At 45.6% G+C, this 19,744-nt stretch overlaps 1 protein-coding gene across 1 annotated transcript in view; it reads right to left on the bottom strand.

Annotated features, from left to right (window-relative positions):
* Window positions 1-3,525: 3,525 nt before the first annotated feature.
* The window catches only part of KDELR2 (KDEL endoplasmic reticulum protein retention receptor 2), a 99,548-nt gene continuing 83,329 nt past the window's right edge, over window positions 3,526-19,744 (bottom strand). Inside the window, exon 5 of the mRNA XM_078665136.1 lies at window positions 3,526-4,815. Coding sequence (XP_078521262.1) covers window positions 4,781-4,815 — 35 coding nt within the window. The 3' untranslated portion in view covers window positions 3,526-4,780. The remainder of the gene's footprint in view (window positions 4,816-19,744) is intronic.

The raw sequence follows: 19,744 nt of genomic DNA, 5'->3' as shown, positions 1-19,744 counted from the left end.
CATTCTGCTTGGGTTGCAAAGAGGGAAGAGCACTCGAGTCAGCGACCCACCATTTGCTCTCTGTCACAATCCCCTCTGCTGGCCTAGGCTCTTTGTTACAATGTGTTACATTCTAATAAAGCCCAGCTGAACCGGAAGGGTGTCAGTGTGCTGAACATCAGAACAATATTGGGATGCAAGGGGCTCTCATACACCCAACCACAGATGTCTTGGCACCGCCAGAAAACACACTTTAAGTGCCTGGAAGGAGAAAGAGGGTTGTAGAAGCTGCAGGCAGCCTATTCATGTGATCTGGTAAAAACTTTTTTTGCTGTGGTCAGGTAACTGCTTAGGGGGGCAATTTATTTATGGTATTTATAAAGTGCACAATCGGGAAATCCCTGCGCTAGACCTAAAATTATTCTACAAACATCATATAATACAGAGACCATTAACGTGGAAACCTCAATATACAATAGATTGTAGCTGGAGAAGCCAAAGTAAGGGCCTGATTTAGATCTCGGTGGACAAGTTGCTCCATCACAACAGTGACGGATATCGCGTCCGCCGAAATATATATCCTATGGGATTTATATTTGTTGACGGGATATCCATCACAGCTGTGACTGAGTAATCAGACCTCAGATCTAAACCAGGCCATAGGTGTCTGACCTGTAGCTCTTCTTTGTTTAACGTGCTCTATTAAGTTACCAGATTTCTAGTTGACAAATGGCATAAAAAGGCTTATCAATGTGACCCGCCTGAAATTCACCTAATAACCAGAGGTATGCTCATTGAGAACTAATCCAGGCCCGAATGACCTCAACACTGCATAGTTCAGTGTGCAACGTATGTTTATGTTGCCTACTTTCCATCAGTAAGAAGCACAGTGACTGCCCCAACCCCAAAGATGCACCGGTAGACAGGAAATAACAAATGTCCTCCACCTGCCAAAGAGGTTGGATTAGGTTTGGGTTGCATCGAGGAGGGGTTTCTGCTGCTTTAGGTTTAGTTGCTGTATATGTGGCATGTTCCTCGTATAACAAGCAGTCAGAGACTAAGAAAATTGCCTCAGTGGAAGTTCCCACACAACAGTATGGAGTAAAAAAAAAAATGCCCCATCTGAGGGATCAGGCAGGAGCATGTGGGCCATATTGATGTTATCCTACTGGCTACAAGCCGATCCCCAGTATTTTATGACCTACTAAAAATCATATAACCCGATGAAGGTCTTGCGTCTGGTGATCAGTGCAACAGGTATACCGTTATCTTGGATATTCTGTAGCTCACTTTGTTATTTTTTAAGGTCGAGCCTGGGCAGCGCATACACTTCTCTGAGTGGCATGCTGTGTTGGAGTATACACTTGAAGCCAAGCCCCCTCTATGCCCAGATTTGTCATTGGCTTTTGTCATTGTCCTTCCTAAATGCTGGCTTCTGATTTGTAAATAGGCTTGTTAGTCCCTCCTTGGTACCGCCTTGTCTTTATTTGTAACCTCCCATGAGGGCACCCCCTTTTACATGTGTCGCTCGGTAGGCTTTAATTACAGCCGCCGAGCACTATTTCATTTAATGGTTTTCGGCATGCAGGCATGACATGCTCCCTCGCAACATCATTATACTTTTTTTTTTTTACATAGCACACCATGCTGAAAGTGGCGGTCGTGCCTTTGTTTTACATGCCTCGCCAAATGTGGGCGTATTTTTTGTTAAACTATTTTTTTAATGGCCTCATGCCGCACTAACACTTTAATGTCAGCCGTGCCCCTTTCCTTAAACCGGCTGAGTCTAAGGAAAGGAGCGTGGCCGCCATTAATAAAAAAAAGCGCGGGATTGGGGAACTTTTACCCCCCAAAAAAAAGCATTTGTCGGTCAACATGACAAACCAATGCTTTTTTTTTTGTAACAGCACCCCATTCTGTGCTTTCACCTTAATGGCAGCCACTCCCCTTTCCTTAGACACGGATCGTCTAAAGAATGGGGCACGGCTGTTATTATAGTTGAGACGCCGCATGGGCATTTTTACAAACTAGCATTTGTAATGCCATAGATGTCGCATTTACATAGGTGTCGCATTTACGTAACTCCCCGAAATGAGAGTCCTATTGCATTGGAAATGCTTATCATTTTTATAGAGGTCTCTCATTAGAGTTCAGCAGTGATGCCACTGGTACCACCACTTATGTTAGAGGCAGAGACATGGGAGCCAGAGACACCTGATAGACCAGGCCTGAGGCTGCTTGCACCAAGAAAACTGCAGGCCTGGGGTGACTGGCTGGTAGTAAAGACTGCCAACATGGTTTCTTGATAACACTGAATTTGCTCTTGTGTAGCTCCAGAAGGAAGCATTGCTTAAACGGTTACTTGTCCAGACTGTATATATAAACAGTATGTTCTTCACTAGATCTTTTAGTATTTTTTTTTAACAAACTTTTTAAACTTTTCTACATACGAACCAGAAATTTACAATTAAGGCCTCCTTGCAAGCTATCGCTATATTCATCAATAAAATCTTGACATAAGGTGGATGAGAACACTTCTACAAGTAGCAACAGATCAGTGGTACAGTTTGATACAGTTTAATATTTCACCTGTAAGACATCTCTATGTACTTGTCTGCTTTTTAAGCTGGGGATGCCCGCCCTTCCTTACACAAAGATCTTAGCAAACTGCTTCTCACAGCACACTGACATTCCAGTTTTTAATGCTACTGCTTTACGAGGTAAAAAAGTCTAGCCTCTCTCTCGTATAGCCCTTCGCAGCATGTTGGCAGAAAGATCCCAGAAGGGTGAGTCATCGGTCGTACTAACCAAAAGCACCACAGTTACTATTAGAACAGGTCAATACTGGACATTTGAAGATTGAAACAGGGACAGGTCACCTAATCTCAGGAAATTAAACAGAAAATAGTTGTATCATCATGAAGAACTCACGTCACTGGAGAGAGGTGGCACCTTTATTGACCTGTTTTGCCACTTACCGTTGTCATGTCATGAATCTGTGACGGAAACTCCAGCAGCAGCACCTGGACTGGTGGAGACTAATATAGGATTCCGGATCCAGAATTAGAAAGGTCTCATTTAGCGTGCAGCAAAATAGTGGCACAAACGAGTGACCTGTCCTGGTTTACCTCTGGTCATATCATTGTGGAAAAGTGGGGTCAGTGCAAAAAAAAAAACCTGTGTTAGTAAATATAGAAGATTCAGCAATGCCCAATTCAACCAAGCCATTGTACTCAAATCCAGATTCAAAAATTTCCCAAACCAGAGGCGATATGCTTTTACGTGTAGAATGTCTTACACAAATTTTCAGCCACACATGCAGGTAGCACAATAGTATGATCTGCCCCTACTGCGTGCTCCAAGTATTCCCAGAAGGCTGGATTATTAATCTTAATTATATAGATAACGAAAGCCCTGCTGACCCCCTTTCGCTCCTCTACCCCACTGCAGCAACAGGAACGCAAGCCTGATATCATTAAGAATTACATTTCACACACACATCATTCACTTTTCCCAATTAACAGTAAAAAATGACAAACTACACCATCTCATAAAATATTTTATTCGGAGTGGGAAGGGGGATTTAACAAGATAAATCATGCAACAGCTCAGTAACAAACCAAAAATTTAAAAAAACAAAAAACCTATTTGTAAAATATAAAGAATGGTAACTGGTGCTGTTGAATTTGAAATAGGAACACAAATCATGAATTCTTCAAAAGGGGCACATCATCAAAAACCACAGGAAGCTGAACATGAAGACATCACGTGAGAGGCATTAATTTCAACGCCTCAGACAATGTTTAACAATGCTCATCACTTCGTATAGATTACTGCAAGTCACATCTACCCCAGGCTAATATCCCTGTGACTAGAACGACACATCATTGATAATAATGAAACAGGTCCCTATAAGAAGAAAAAATCTAAAATAATCCTCAAGGTGAAAATAGTCATTCAAGGTTAACACTCGGTCACCGATGTCATTTTATCACTGCTGCAAAGATAGCAACCAGAAACCTCTCACCACCGCAGGCACATTCTTGTCACGCTGCTATGACATACCTTAAAGGTGGGAAGTGCACAAATGGTGGCAAGGCATTACCTTTTCATTTTAAATTCAGTTAGCTTTGAAAGGCAAATTTAAGATAACATTTTAAAGGAGAGGGTGGAGAGGGTGAAGAATTCAGATGAAATCATATGCATAAATGGACAGTGTTTTGATACCTTTACGGACAGCATAAGAAGCGTTCAGTAACAAATACCACACATTACGGCAAATGTTTTGGTAATTTCTTTAAAATTACAGGCAAATAGACCAACATTTTGTGAGAAGAAACTAAAATAAATACAGTGGAATGGATAAACATAGGAACTTGGAAAGACTTATCGAACAATGGTGTCCAACAGGTGATTTTTTTTTTTACCCATGTTGAAATTGTGTGTTTGCAGAGGACAAAAGCAAATACGTTTGCACTTAATCCTGGGTGTAAACTGTGCAAAAACTCACTTTTGGAATTATTCAACTGAAACTGCACATTGACTTTATCAATACAGCACAAGTTTCTTAAGTAAAAAAACCTTTATACATTGTAATAAAAATGTGAGAAGGCAAGATGCGAAACACAGAAAGCTGCTGGTTGCCTCGTGTTCGTACAGTACCGCCGATGACTTGGTTCACCATAAAAATAGTAATGAAGTCGACTTTCTGTCTCAGGCATCTTGTACCTTTCTCGTGATAAAGATAGTTCTGTCCAAGCCCCTTGAAAGGGCAGAGGCTGGCGAAGAGGATCTTTGGCACTTACGCTGGCAAACTCAGCTTCTTTCCCTTTAATACTAAAATAAAAACATAAAACAATTAGAGTATAAAACTGTCGGAATCCTCATTCTAAATATTCAACATGACCCAGTAGCGCAAATGGACTGTTAAAGAGTAAGGATGAAGACTCCAATATCTTCACATGAATTATTTATTTTTCCCTAAAAAGAGGAAACATTTGTTTGCTGTACTAATTTTCTTTGTTAGTTTGATGCTTTTAGCAAAATAGAACAATAACCTCAAACTAAAAACAAGATTGGAAAATTGACAAAAATTCATTGCACACAGCAAAAGGCCAAGGAAGAAAGTGGCAAAATACTACTACAAGAGACAACTAAAGCGATAGAAAAAGAAATCAGAGCTAGAAGGGAGAAAAAATAAAACAGATAAAATACACAAGGCCCTCTGGTAGTTCCAGAGTGAGTGTAAACCTGATCTTACACAAGTTAGTAAGTGGTAGGTTTTTTGTTCTATTCTTTCCCAAGCAACATCTGTACCATTTTAACACGTTTCAAATAGCCGCAAGTTGAGCAATGCCGGACCACACTGATCAGCAGCCGGAGGACATCTATCCAATCCCGTGCTTGCCAATAGCAGACAATTGTGTTTTCTGACCATATCAGATTCATTCATTCTTTCATTGGAGATGCAGTTTTTCTTTTATACTCCCGCACTTTGGTTAGACTTTATTATGACCAGTTTTGAGAATGTCCAAAGAGGATTCAATTTATCTAAAACGAAATATTTTCAAATCTGTAATGTAATATCTCACATTTCCTTGGAACATTACTCTCCCTCACATGCAAGCAGGCTGAAATCTTTCTGTAACCTCCAAAGATTTTGGACTGTTCGTAAAAGACTTGGACAATGTAGCAAAAACAATAGTCTCTCCGCATGAGGGAAGCTTTTCTTTTTTCAAGCTCTCCTGATTAAAGAATTTTGTGGATGAAAAAGGCTTTTGAAAATACAAAACCTTTGGCTACCGGAGTACCAAACTATTTGACTTTTAAAAATCTGATAGGATGCTTAAGCATGGCATAAGTGCATCTTTTAGTTGACCTTAAGGCTGCTCAGGCAGTGCTAATTAACCTACACGCTGGTTTAGTACTCAGTGCTTCCAAATACCTAGGAGCGGATATTACCCCCTCATGGGTCCTCCCCGTCCCAGTCCTTACAACGTGAGGCAGTCCTGCCTCCACCCAGCCAATCACAATGCTAGTATTTCAAAAGCTTACATAAGCCCCTCCCACCTACCGCCATGCCTGCTTTTTTTCCTGCTCTGACGGTGGTCGGAACGCTGGTGCTCCCGGTTCCTGCTTCTGTTTCGGATTTCTTCAGGATGGGGCCGTGAGTGTTTCATTTGCAGTTTTAGGCATCCTGCATTATTTACTGTGTGCATTTCACAGGAGTATTTCCTTTGCAGTTTTTTACTTCTGCATTGTTTCCTGTGTGTTTTTCTCTCTGCGCAGCCGCTCCGGTCCCGCGGTCGGCGGCGCTCCTGTTCTGGGGTCAGGGACTCTCCCCGTTCATGTGCTGGGCTGGGACAGGGAGTTTTCATGGTGTCCTGGCTCCGGGTCGTTCCGGCGCTGTGGTTCTAGTGCAGCATCCGGCCCCCACGGCCATGGTCTTTTGACCTGGGGCTGTGGGTGGAGACTACAGGGCTGCCCTTTTACTTTGTTTCATTTCACCGGTATCACGTTGCGTGATTTGGTGATTGGGGGCAGTGTTACTTGGAGGTTGCTGGGCACTTCCTTTGTTGTGTGGTGAGTTCCTGTTTGGTTCAATTGCTCGGGTTCACTTACCATGTGTGAAGGGGCGTCTTCACCTATGCCTGCTTGGGCTGTTTCCATGCGGCATTGTTTCATGGTTCTGCAGGTGGTTGATGTTTTTGCTGATTTTGGGGCTGCGCTAGATACTGTGTAGGGGTTCGGAACCTGCCCATGCTGTCAATTTACCAGTGTTGGTACAGTTTCAATCGGCACAGTTTGTTTCCTCTGTGGTGGTTGACCTTCCCTTCCATGATGTCCTGTTGGATATCCTGCCTGATGCATGGCTTACGGCAGATACTCAGGGTTTCCACGTTTTTTGGGATGGTGGTTTCGCCTGGCAGACTTTGTCTCTCACTTTCCTGCATTTCAATATGCTGCGTCTTCTTTTGGGGTGCGTGCTGGCTCTTGTTCGGCCTGTGCTTCACTGGTCCTTCTCATGGGTTGTGTGGAGTTGCTTGGCTGTTTACGGGCCCGCCCTCCTGTATTGGCTTGGTGGGTTGAGTCTTCTCCTCGGCTGACGTGGCACTGGCGCCTTGGTCCACTGTCTGTTTCTGTGGCTCCTTGGCTTTTTGGCTCCCTCTACTGACAGTCTGTGTGGCGGTGCTCGGTCTTACTCTCAGCCTTTTCATGGGTGGGGGGCTCTGTTCCGTTTGGTTCCCGGCCTCTGTTGCGCCTGCCCCTGGGTGTTGGTCGTCTGGGCCTTTGGGTATTGTTGTGCCCTGGGGGAGGGGGGTCTCCGTGACCTGTTGGTTGCATCTCTTATTCTTTGGGTCTGTGTCCCACTCCTGGTGTTCATCTGGTAGTGGGTTCCCCGTCTCCGTTGTTGTTGCGGTTTTGGGGGGCTCGGATCTGTTGTTCCTGGCTTGTTGGTCCGGTCTGCTTTCCAACTGGTGGGTCCTGTCAGTCTTTGCTCTTGGTTGCCGGTTTCCTTGCCGGGCATCCCCCTTTTTGGGCTGTTTTCACGGTTGCTCCGTTGTCCTTCGGCCAGTGTTGCATTTTTGCCTTCTTCTTTGGGCATCGGCCTGTTTCTGTCTCTGGGCACTGTTGTGCTGGTTCTGGTGGCGGTGCGGGCTGGGGTTCCTCTTCCTCTTTGTTCCTGGTCCTGGTGCCCGTTAGTTCCTTTCTGCACGGTTCTGTGTCCCGGGGCTTTATGCCGTTAGGTGCCGTGGGCGGTTGTTCCCCTTGCCGTATGTCGTTCCCTTCTTCCTGGTGGGTGTTTTTTGACTTCCCTGGATTTGGGAGTTGGCAATTTTTCACGTTCCATCCGTCCAGCTGGTCCGCGGTTCCTGCGGTTTGCTGTGGATGGGTTTCTTTCTCTGTTTCGTGTGTTGCCTTTCGGCCTCTCTCCTGCTCCCCAGGTTTTGCCGTGGTGCTGGCTCCTGCTGTGAAGGTTTTTTGCCGATTGGCTTTTCCACCCTGCTTGCACCTGTTCTTTTAAGTTGTACGGAGTCAGGTCTGGTCACTGCCTGGATGGGTGACCGCCTGGGATGGCCAGGTGCTGTGTGGCTTGTGTCCGGTTTCTGCTTCTATCCTCCTTGTGGCTATTCTGGGGTTCGTATTGATTCTGGCCATTTTCCAAATGATTCCTTCAGTTTCTTGGGCCTGTCAGTCACTTTGCAGGTGGCTGTTTTCTCCCTCCAGCTCGGTTCTCTTCCCGGTTGACTCTTTGCGAGTCCTGCTGGGTTGCCCTTCGGGGTTGGTTCCGGATCCGGGGGTGGTGGCTGCCTCCACGGCTGTGGTTCCTTGGCCTTGCCAGCTCCTCCAGTCCTTGGTGTTTCTTCTGTTTGACTGCTTGGGTCCTTTTCCGTGAAGGTTACGTGGCTCTGGTTCCTCTCTCCCCTGTTCTGGTTCCTACTTTGGCCTGGTGGCTTTGCTCTCCCAACCTGGTGTTTGGGGTGCGTTTCAGCTCCCTTCTCTCCTCTAGTTGTCCTTGGACGCCTGTCCTTGGGGTTGGGGGCCACATTGGGGTCCTTGGTGGCCGACAAGTTTTTTGATTAGTGCTGGCCTTCTTGTGGCTCGTTGTTGCTTGGGCCTTCTTGGGGGGGACCAGTTGCATGTCTCGGTTTCTGCTGGCTTCCATGTTATGTTCCCCCCGACACTATGGCTCCTTGGTATGTCTTGTGCCTCTGGTGGCCAGGCTCCCACGGCTCACTCTGGACAGTATCTCCTCTGTTGGCTTTGAGTTTCTGTTCGGGTACATCTGCGTTTTTGTTCGTAGTCGCAGCTTGGGCCTTTTTCTTCTGTCCTCTGTTTTGTGCCATCTGGTGCTCGCTTCGGGGGCGCGTTTGCTTTGTTTGGTTCGATTTGGTGTGGCCCCTGCACATTTCCTTGGCCTTCCGGTTTTCTGTGTGCCTTCCCTCCTATTTTTTCCACCCAAATAGTCGGGGGATGCGAGTGGGGGTGTGTGTAGGTGTCTATCGTTGGCCTCGCTGTCTTTGGTTTCCGCTCCTGCTGATGCTGCTGCTGGCGGGGGTCGGGTTTGGCCGGACTCCATTGTCTCTGGCTCCCCTTTTGGGTCCACAGCTGGTCTTTGCCCTGTCTGTCGTTTGCTTCTGACAGCCTGGCTGTTGTGCGGCTGTCTTTGGGCTGTTCCTCTGTTGTGGCTCGTGGCATCCTGTTGTTGCGTCGGCCTTCGACCCTTGGGTGCTGTGGACGTCATTGGGGTTCTTCCCATTGGGTAGTTCCTGTGCTGGGAGATCTTACTTCTGTGTTGGATTTTCTCAGGTCTGTTTTTTTTACGTGGCCTTCCCCCTTGTCTTCTCAGTGGGCGGCGGTTCGTGCTTGTCGGGTCCTGGGGCCTCCTTGGTGGTTTTTTACCCCTTTGGGGAGTCTGTTTCTTCGAAGCTTTCGGCTTAGTCGGCTGGTCTTTCCTGTGCTCGTGCCTTCTTGGGTTTTGCCTGCTGTTTTGGGGGTGTCTGAAGTTGTCCCCTTTTGAGCCTTTACTGGTAGCAGACTTGTTCTGGTTGTCTGCTACGGTGTTTTGTTTTTTGCTGGCCCTCACCTCCGCTAGTCGGTTGGGTGTGTTGGGTGCTTTGCTTGTTTCTTTTCCCTATTGGAAGCTCCTGCTGGATCGGGTTGTTTTGTGGCTTGTCCCGGCCTTTCTGCCTGTCGTTTCTTCCCGTTTCCTTTGGCAGCTGGAGGTGATTCTTCTTTGTTTGCCTGCTGGGGGGTCCCTTGTTCCCCCTTCATTGGTTGTTCGCTGGACTCTCCGGTTTTTCCCTCCTTTGTTTCCCTGGAGTTTTCGGTTTTCTCCTGCCCTGTTTGTCTTCTGTGGGGGTGTGGCTTGGGGGATGTAGTTTCCGATTCTATGGTGAGTCGGTGTGTGCGTTTGGCGGTCTGCCGGTCTTTTCTGTCCTTTGGATCTGCCTCCTCAGTCTTTGGTGCTGGGTCATTCGGCGCGTTCTGTGTCTGCTTCCTGGGCTGGGGCTGCAGGGGTTTCTATCCAGGGATTTGTTGGGTGGCAACCTGGCTGTCCAGTCACGTGTTTGTGCTGCCTTATTGGCTTGATGTTTTCCATGCCTCTGCTGGCTGTTTTTCTGTTGGTGTCTTGAACGTTGCTGTTCGTTGATCTTTACAGATTTGTGTTTTGTATGGATCCCTGGTGTCCTGCATTTTTTGTTGGTTCTCTGCTTGTGAGTTCCTCACGTTGTAAGGACTGGGACAGGGAGGACCCATGAGGGGGTAATGTCTTATTACTTACCGGTAATCTTCGTTACCCCGATTAGGGTCCTCCCCGTCCCAGTCCTCTTCCCTCCTGCCCTCCCGCTGGGTTTGTGTTGTGTCGGAGTCTTGTTGATAACAGGCATGGTGGTAGGTGGGAGGGGCTTATGTAAGCTTTTGAAATACTAGCGTTGTGATTGGCTGGGTGGAGGCAGGACTGCCTCACGTTGTAAGGACTGGGACGGGGAGGACCCTAATCGGGTAATGAAGATTACCGGTAAGTAATAAGACATTCCAGCCGATAAATGAGGTTAGTCCTCAGTTTGGAAACCGCTTTTGTGTTGTCAATTATCCTTCAATGGAGAATATCAGTCGGTGTTCTTCGAATGTGGGCGACTTGCCTAAAAAAAAAAAAAACACACACACACATGGAGAGAATCAGGAAATTCTTGACAGGGGTTCCGTACACCAAAGTCACAAAAATATATGTAGTAAATTCTACTAATTTTGCCCTAGCTCATTGATGTGTGCTAGTTGCGATTAAGTTTGGTGCTGGTTATTTATCCAGATTAACGTCTGCTGTAATAATAAAGTTAACCCCTCAAGATAAAGGGGCTGAAAAACGAGCTAATTCAATAGTCAGGCTGATCCATATAGGCAAGCCATCAAAATGTACAAAGCTTTAATCCATCATCGTTGACTTCACATTGTAGGACGATGGCTCTGCCAAGACTGGCAATGTCACTTTTTCTGCAAGACACTAGTATTGAAAATTATAGTATTCACTCTGGAATTAAGATTGTGAACCCTAAATTTGCTTGAGCTAACAAGTTTCACTGCTTACCATTTAAGTGTTTTCACAAGTACCCAAATCAGTTGCAAAGTTTTGAGGTAACATATTTCCTTTTAGGAGGTAGAGCCTAACCGGACTGCTAGATGGTACACTCAGAGGCTCTGCTGACCGAAAACGAAACCCTCCAAGGATCAAGGCCATAGCGGCCTCATACATAGATTCCCCGTAGCGGCTGCTGTGTGACTCCTCGGTGCTACTGCTGGTGGAGTTTGGCAGCGCTCTGGCTGTGTCTGCTCCTGGCGACTCAGGAGATTGGACTGTAGCATGCCGACGCCAGGGTGCAGCCTGGGCCACATGGACAAGGAGGGAGCCTCTGAGGGGATTTGTAGGCCGGTGTCCTGTACGCTCAGCGGCAGATACACGGAGGGAGTGGGGGTATTGACTACTGTTTTACCCTTCGCCTAGCTGTTGCCTACCTGCTGCCTGCCCCTCTCCACCCCCTGGGCAGGTCCAAGCTTGCATACCTGGTCAGCTGTACTGTGGACCCCCCCCCCCCCCGGAGGAACGACGATCCCGGGTGTGGCGGGGCTCATTCGCGCTATCTGCTAGACCTCATTGTTCTTTCTCAGTCTTGGCACTCATGCGCGTCTCGACTCCTGTCGCCTACAATGAACGCTGCTCACCGATTGCCTGCACATCCAGCTGCTTTTAGGCCCACTCATCCCATGCCACAATAATGGGGAAACATGAAGCCCGACAATCAAAACTTAACTTTGAGGGTAAACACCTTATCCATCAGGCAGAACTAGTGCCATGAGCAGAGATCTCTCCAGACTGCTCGGGTGGTGGGAGGGGGGTTGATGGGCAGGCACCCAGCAAGATTTTGACCTCAAGGAACTCTTAGTTGAAATACAGACCAGCCTCAAAGCAATCAATGTGAAATTCGACATTCTTACCAGCTTGGATCAAGGAAAGCAGCGCATGGACAATGAGTTCCAGGCGAAATAACCTCAGAATCACTGGGATCCCAGAGACTACAGCACTTAACAAAATGGAAGACTTCATAGAAGCCATGCTCCGTGAACTATTTGTGGAGGCCCTAATTCCGGTTTTCATACAGGAGTGGGCACATTGCTTTCGGGGGCCATACCCCCCTCCGGGTGCAGCGGCTCGCCCCATAATCACATGACTTTTGAATTACAAGGATCGAGAGGTTGTTCTATAGCTTACACGTGAGCGCCGGTCGACTCAATATCAGGGAAATGAACTCTCCTATCCTGATTTTACCCTGTTGGACCAGGCTGCCCACCGAGAATTCCTGCCTACTAGGAGACTGCTTCAAAAAGCTGACATTCCATATGCTCTCCTTTACCTGGCCAAACTATGCATCACCTATGGTGGCAAACCAAATTTTTTCACAGATGCAAAATCGGCCCTTAAATTCGCCAAACATGTTACCACGAAGGGGCGGTAACCTAGGCACTCGCCGCACAACTCTGACACTAACCCCCTTAGTGACAATGACCAACGGTTTGAGATATTGCAGCACCGTAGGGCCGGAGGTTGCACTGCAGGACTATATGGCCCGATGAGCCCACCACTGACGTGCCATCAGCCTTGAAATGTGAAAAGAGTTGGGGGAGCCGGCAGGTTAAACAATATCTCTTGGCTTGCCACCTATCTTCGGGAGTCTTGTAGTTAAGATTGAGCTGGGAGAAAATTGGCCAATTTGTTTGTTTGCTGGACCTAGAAATGGATAGTAGTTTTCTACACAACAAGAAACTGCCAAGACAAACCAAACTAAGCAGTGGCTTTTTAAAACTAGCTTGATTCTTTAAAGGACCTCTTTAGCCACTGTGGATCTCTTATGAGTAGTCCCAAAGCTCCAATTTGGAAAAGGCATTCCCAAGAAGGTTTGATACGTTCTAGTGTGTTCGTTATCTTGTTACCTTTTGATATTCTGATGCAGTGCCTTGTTCATCCACTTTGTACCTAGACAACGCCAGTTTGAGCAGACTCAGAATGGGAAGTAGCCTTCGATTTAACAAGCCTGCCCTGTCTGTTCTCAAACTCTGCTGTGCAAGCAGCCAATGCAGACATTTTTGTTCCATAGTCCAAGAGTTGTTGCCCAAATCAGATGACATTTTTATGCTGCTGATCTCAGGGATCCTGGCATTGCCTTGGTTTCATTTGAAAGTTGAGAAAACGTTGCTGGGTTATCCAGATTTGTTCGGTGCTCATGAGTCTCACTTCCAGGATTCAGTCATGTCTGGTCAGTGTACATTGATAGGCAGGTGGGTAAAGAGATCAGGGACCCCATTCAAATCCTTACTGATCAGAGCATGTCAAATCTTGCTCATCTGAATCAACAGTCTGGGCCCCTGTCAGTATTAAAGTTTGTGTTCCTTTTGGGAATGGTAGGAGGTCTCAACATATCCTCTTTCTTTAATGTCCGTGACTGTGAACTTCACTTGCCTTTCTTCCCATGGCATGCCAAGCAGCAACAGAATAGGGGATGACAGCCTTAGAACTTGTTAGAGTTCACCCACATGATTGTAGGATTATTTGTCTGATTGGTTGCATCTATTTGGCTTCTTAAGTGGCCTCTTCCTAGAGTTTCTGATTGAATATTAATAGTTCTAATGGTTACCTGAGAGGGCTCTAAGCTGTGCCAATGGGGTTGACAAGACAGTGGAGGGTTAGGGGAAACACTAGGAGAGAAGGTATCTAGTTTGCCTCCCACAGAATCAGTCGAGTCAATACTACAGCTAAAACTAGAATGTGACAGTAGATTCCAATATACCATTTAAAGTTAGTATTGTTCTGGAATATTTTATAGAAGAAAAACTGGTCCTGTATCGAACAGCTGTTTTGCACCCAGCTGAGAAATCCCAACTGTTCATTTTAAGTACCTTTATACAGTGGGACCTGCTTATGAACACTGTGCATCCAATTAAAGATAGACAATCACCATCATGCTGAGCCTCCCAGGTGTCAGTAGCACCGCTTTTAAAGTCGCATCCTACAGCAAGCGCATCGTAGCACCTTCTGGGGGGAAAATGGTACTGGCTTAATTCTCCTCGTACCAAGCTGCAAGGCAATACATATGACCAGGCTTGCATCTGCCACAATGGGATCTCTTGGACAAATCCCAGCTCCGAGACCCCAGTAACAGAAACAACCTGAATAAATGGAGGTGGTCAACCCAATACTGGTGGTAAATCCAGAAGTTGCAGTAACCCTTAATGCTGGTTACAAAAACAATTAGGAGTCCAACAGAACGGGCGAACTGAAAGTGGTGCACAAGTTTGACCCTCAATGGGCAGCAGATGACAAGTATAGCAAGTGTGCAGACTGGTGTGAATACAACCCAAGCACCAACAACATATTGACTGATCAGGACTTAGCAAACAAATCAAAAGGGCAACAGAGACAGGAGAGTTGTAATAAGAACCCCAGATAAGAGGATTAGTTATTATTCACAAGCGTGAAGGGCTTCTATGTCCGATGGTCCGTTTGTTCCTGATCTGCTTGATTTTTTATCTTCCTCATCCTTCAAAACACCTCCATGTAGAGCAGCAAATGATAGCAATCCTAAGAGCGGAGTTGGGGGGTGTCAAAGGGAGCTGCTGCTGCAGACCTCCGTTTGGGCCCTTCTTGCCTTCGGTGAACATATATAAAGTGAATTAGAATTATCCTGAGAGGTATCTGGCATTACTGGACAAATGCACTGCAAAAGTGTATCCCATGACTGTTCAATGAGCATAAAGTATTTGAATTTATGATGTACAGAATTTAGCCTTTTTTTTTTACTTCTTCCTAGTCACCACTACGAAAGAGTCAAAGTAATTTGAACAGAAATAAAATTTAACATAATGCGAGGAGCCAAGCTGGCGACCAAGATGGCCGCTTAGGCTCCCGGCTCCGCAGACCTCCTCATCCTGCTACAAGATCCTGCCGGTTATCCTGTGCCTACGCAACTCTCCCGGGTAGATGAAACGAAATAACGCTACACCGAGTGACCCCGAAGGTTCCACCGGCTTCGATAACGGAGAAACGTCGCCTAGAAGTTTGCGGCCTACATCAGCATTGAAGCCGGGGCCTCGAGTGGGAGTGCAGCCAGTTTCTAGTTGAACAACATCGGCCACAAGAGTTCGGGAGGAGCCGGTTCACCGGAATGGAAGCATATTTTGTCCGATTTTAACATCAAAGATCCGTATGGATTAGCGCCGAAATGGGGCAACTCAATGACACTGCGGAGGCGAGCTGAATAATTGGTTGTCGAAGCCCGGAATATAAGCGGCTTGGTGCCGTCTAAACTGCGACCTGATGGTTCTGGGCATATCCTGAAGACATCTCCGCAATATCCTTGCATGCAGAGGGGTTGGAACGTGTGTCTTTGCTTCTAATTCCAATGGTCTATCCCGAGGGCCCAGGGGTGGACCGTGAATGAAATGCGCGTAATGGCGCTCAATATCGACCTTCGTGCGAATCGGACCCGATCCTCCGAGAGGTCTGGGAAAATTCGAACGGATGACCTGGGACGACATATCCCATAGCTTGGGGCTATAATGACGGCGATCGAGGGTCTTCATCTCTCTCTGAAATGGAAAGCCCAAGCCTTGGAGCACAAATTGGATGCCGTGGCTTTTGGACTGGGACATGGTGACATAGCTTTTGTTCAATTCAAAGCCTCTGCGGAAGTAATGACATCCGCACTACCCGGACTAATGGCGGCCAACACTCCCATAAAACGAGCGATGCGGGAGACCCTGGATTGCAAATTAGCTAAGACCCGTGTATTGGAGGTCCCGGTTATGTTAGTGCCCACAATATTGTTATTGACTGAGGGCAAATCGCACCAGGCAATGTATCGGATGACTCATGCGATGACTCGGGAGTGGCTCGACAAGGTGGCCCTTTCTCCCTTTCCGAACTCAGTGCACCTGGACTTTAAACAGCATCCATGGTTCTTATCGACATTAATGGGACCCAGTGACAATTAGACTGAGAAAGCCGAGCTGGTACCGGCTTGCTACTGTTCTTTCGAACTTTTCAAGATGGCGGCTGTCCGGTTTAATAACATTTGTGTAACTGATCGAACGGGTCAGGGCTAAGAACCGCCTATCGTTTCAAGACTTTTATTTATATGGTGGTAGGGCGGGATTCACTTTCTAATGTTGAAACCGGGAGGCAGTGTAGGCGAGTAATGTATCCCCCGAACTTCGCCTGATAGTGAAATGATAATATATCCGTAATAGGGGGGAGGCTTAGAACTGGCGGGGGGCGGGGGGAGAGGCCGGGAGCCTGTACGAAGGCCCTCCTCCACATACTCCTTTTAGTATTTGTAGATTAGATTGGGGATTGGCGTACCTACATGCAGGGGTGTGGGGTGTTGCGCACGTTGCGTTTTTTTATTTTATTTTCTTTCTTTACTTCTTGTATATCCTGACTCTGTTCTTAGTATTAAGGTGCCGATGCGAGCTCTATTATTATTTTGATTTGTCCATTTTTGCATACAAATGTGCATACTTTATCCTGTTTACGATCTTAGTATCGAGGGGCACAATGATCTCCGATATCCTGATTTTGTGGGTGGAAGGGCCTGTGGGTTGCAGGCATTGATATAGTTATATAATCCTGATTCGTCAAGCGTGTGTTAGAATTTCAGTGTCCTGCTTCAACGACTGCCGATATTGCGATCTTGCGATCTTTCAATTGTTCGATTCCTTGTATGTGTTGGACTGCATTGCACTCGATACGCTCCTACTGTGTTTCGTTTTTTAGAACAATAAAAAGATTTATATAAAATTTAACATAATGGGCCTTCTGCTGTTACACAAGCAATAGAACAAGAAAGAAGGGCAGACTAACAAAGACTCAGAATATACTCAAGCACCATCTAAAAACCCATATCATTCAGAAATGTTAGCTTTAATGCACATGCAGAGACTAAAGACACATTCATAACTCTTGCGAAGAGGAGCACCAGATTTTATAGACTCGGAATGACTGTTCAGTTCAAGCCCAGAACTCATTCTTCCTTGACAAAGCATAATGCACCATTTCTACAGCTGTATTCACATTCAAAAATGTCCCTGGCATATTTCCGGATATCTAAAAATCTGTTCATTTTTTTTTTCCAAGAGATGAATGTCCCCTGACAGGGGGGGGGGTTGTCGATTCACAAAAATGTGCGCAACGTCCCCAAAACATAGGAATACTCCAACAGCAGTAATTGCTGACATTGTGGGACATCAAGGAATTTCAGTAATACTGCTGAGGAACTCCAGATGTTGCATCCAAGGATGTGTACTGAAACACACATGCATAAGCAAATACAGAAATGTAATAGGTGTTTATATAAAGAGATATAAACTTAACAACACGAATGTTTGCCAACAATTTATTACCCCACCAGCAAATTTGGCTTTTGGTGGAGATATAAGGACCCCCTACACAGTTACCAATTTTGGAGGTGCTGCCTCCCCACTCGAACCCTGGATACGGACTTAATCCTGTCCTGAATGAAGTAAATTACAGACCATCACCAGGCAAAGAAGGTGCTTGTCAAAATCTTGTGAAAAGCGAAAATCTCAGACCTTTGAGAGTTTTCCTACCTGTATAGGCCACTCTGAAAGGCTCTGGTGAGCAATTTGATAACAAATACGATTACACCTTATTGGAGTCATTCACACGTCGAGTCACTTTTCTGAACACGTGGGAATATACAGTTTTAAACAAGGGTAATTGCACACTAAAATGGGACTATCGACTCGTCAATTACACCCAATGTTACGCAAGTTTGCTAGGACATGATTCAGGATCTGCTTGCATCACTGAACTGCTCACGAACTTAAAAGACTAGGTCTGTAACACTGTGTCAACACTACTCACAAGTGCTTCAGGCCCATAAAAATAATTTTAGGGATTTTTAAAGGTGCAGCCCCAACATTTAAAACCCAAAATCCCAGAGTCACTTAGCAATACAGGTAGCCATCGTAGTATACATAGGCAGTAGTGAGAGATCTTATCAGTCAGCTAGGATCATCACTTAAGTTGTCTTTGCATATCTGAGAAGGTCACCAAACCCAAGGGTGGAGGAGCCTCCATGATTGAGGGATCAAGCTGAACGCCCAAGCAGATTTGGAAGCACTTTTGATACAAAGGACAATGCAGAAGAGCACTGGAAAAAATCTACAGGACTCCAGTTTGCTCGCATCGGCATCTGAGGGCAGGTTCAGTGAGGAGAAACACTCTGACCTTAAAAGTCTCTTTTAGAGGAGATCCTACTTGAGCCAGCTAAAATCTTTGTGGAACGATACTAACAGATGGGAGAAAAATCACGAGCTTTACCTACAACTGAGAGAACAGGTTTTGCAGAGTTTGGGTGCCTCTCTTTCATACTATAGCTTGCGGAGGGGCCCTCAAAGTAACATGAAATAAAGAAGTGGAGTGCTGGTCCTGGCAGCTTTAAGTACACGAGTGAGTGCATTCAGGACAAGATATTGCAGCCTTTATTTTTCCTACGAGAACCAAACAATGCTTACAAGTGAGAACACTGAAGGCAAAGAAGGGATTTTGAAGATTTCCTGACAAACGTTGAGTGTACACATCTTATTTTCAATAAATGTTTGCAGCAAGAACTATTAAGATGAGATCACTGGTGAGGGCTGCAACTGTTTTGCACATCAATATATCGACAAAATCATCAAATGCTGCTGCACTGGGACTTTAGGCTAAGGCCAAATGTAGGGTATGCCATTTGCAGCAACGTTTCAATGCTTTAAACAAAGGTTTTTTTTTTTCTAAGAACACATACGGAGTTAAATAAGAGTGACTCAGGAAGCGACTTGCTGCTCAGCAATGCACTCGTTGAGTGTTCAGAATGCAGAACTGAGGTGTTGGCTGTGATACATTTACAACACGAGTAAAAAAATTCAGATTTCAAATCTCAAAGAGGTAGTAGTGTTGTAGAGAGCACAGTCACCGGTTAACAAGGATTGGTTTTGGCCATGGTGAAATTATGCAAGGCAAATTCCAAATTGTACCTCAAAACCTATCCAATATGTAAAAAAATAAATTAAAAAAAGTGTACAAGTCTGTTGGGTCGAGGAATTGCAAAGTGGTATTACACAAGTAAAGGCATCAATTTGTCTAGCAGCTTGGTTTACAGAATATAATCTAAGATTAAACAAACATTGGTTTCGCCTATGCCAGATCTATTGGCTTTGTCAAGGTTTAAAAAAAATTTTTTTTTAATGTTGCGGTGCGAGCTGCTGTGCTACATAGCTCCAAAAAAAAAAAAAAAAAACTATATATGGCCAGACTGCGCCATAGTGCTTTTTTTGTTTATTTAACTTAAAGCTATTCAAGTATAATGTTAAAATTTTTGTTTTCCCTATACTTAAAATGCAGTTTATATTCTTGATCAAATGCCCATTGCAGTTGCCAGCGTGTCAAAGTGTAGCTAGCGGAAACATTGAGCATAGAGAGGCTGTGGCGGTCAGCCTATGCTGATGACTTGGGACCTGGGGAATCAGGTTAGAGTCTCAGCGCAGTCTCAACATCCTGTGATTCTGGGCAAATCACTTAATCTGCTCGTCCCTTTAAAAATTAATGTGTTCTTGTTTAATGTAACTAGCGTTCATGTAAAGCGCCCCAAGTCCTTGCAATCGCCTTTGAGACTGTAAGTGTACCATTCTGTAGTTAATTACATACAAA

Source organism: Lissotriton helveticus, chromosome 10 (assembly GCF_964261635.1).
Source record: "Lissotriton helveticus chromosome 10, aLisHel1.1, whole genome shotgun sequence".
NCBI classification, from domain to species: Eukaryota; Metazoa; Chordata; class Amphibia; order Caudata; family Salamandridae; genus Lissotriton; species Lissotriton helveticus.
This window is presented reverse-complemented; position numbering and strand designations above follow the sequence as displayed.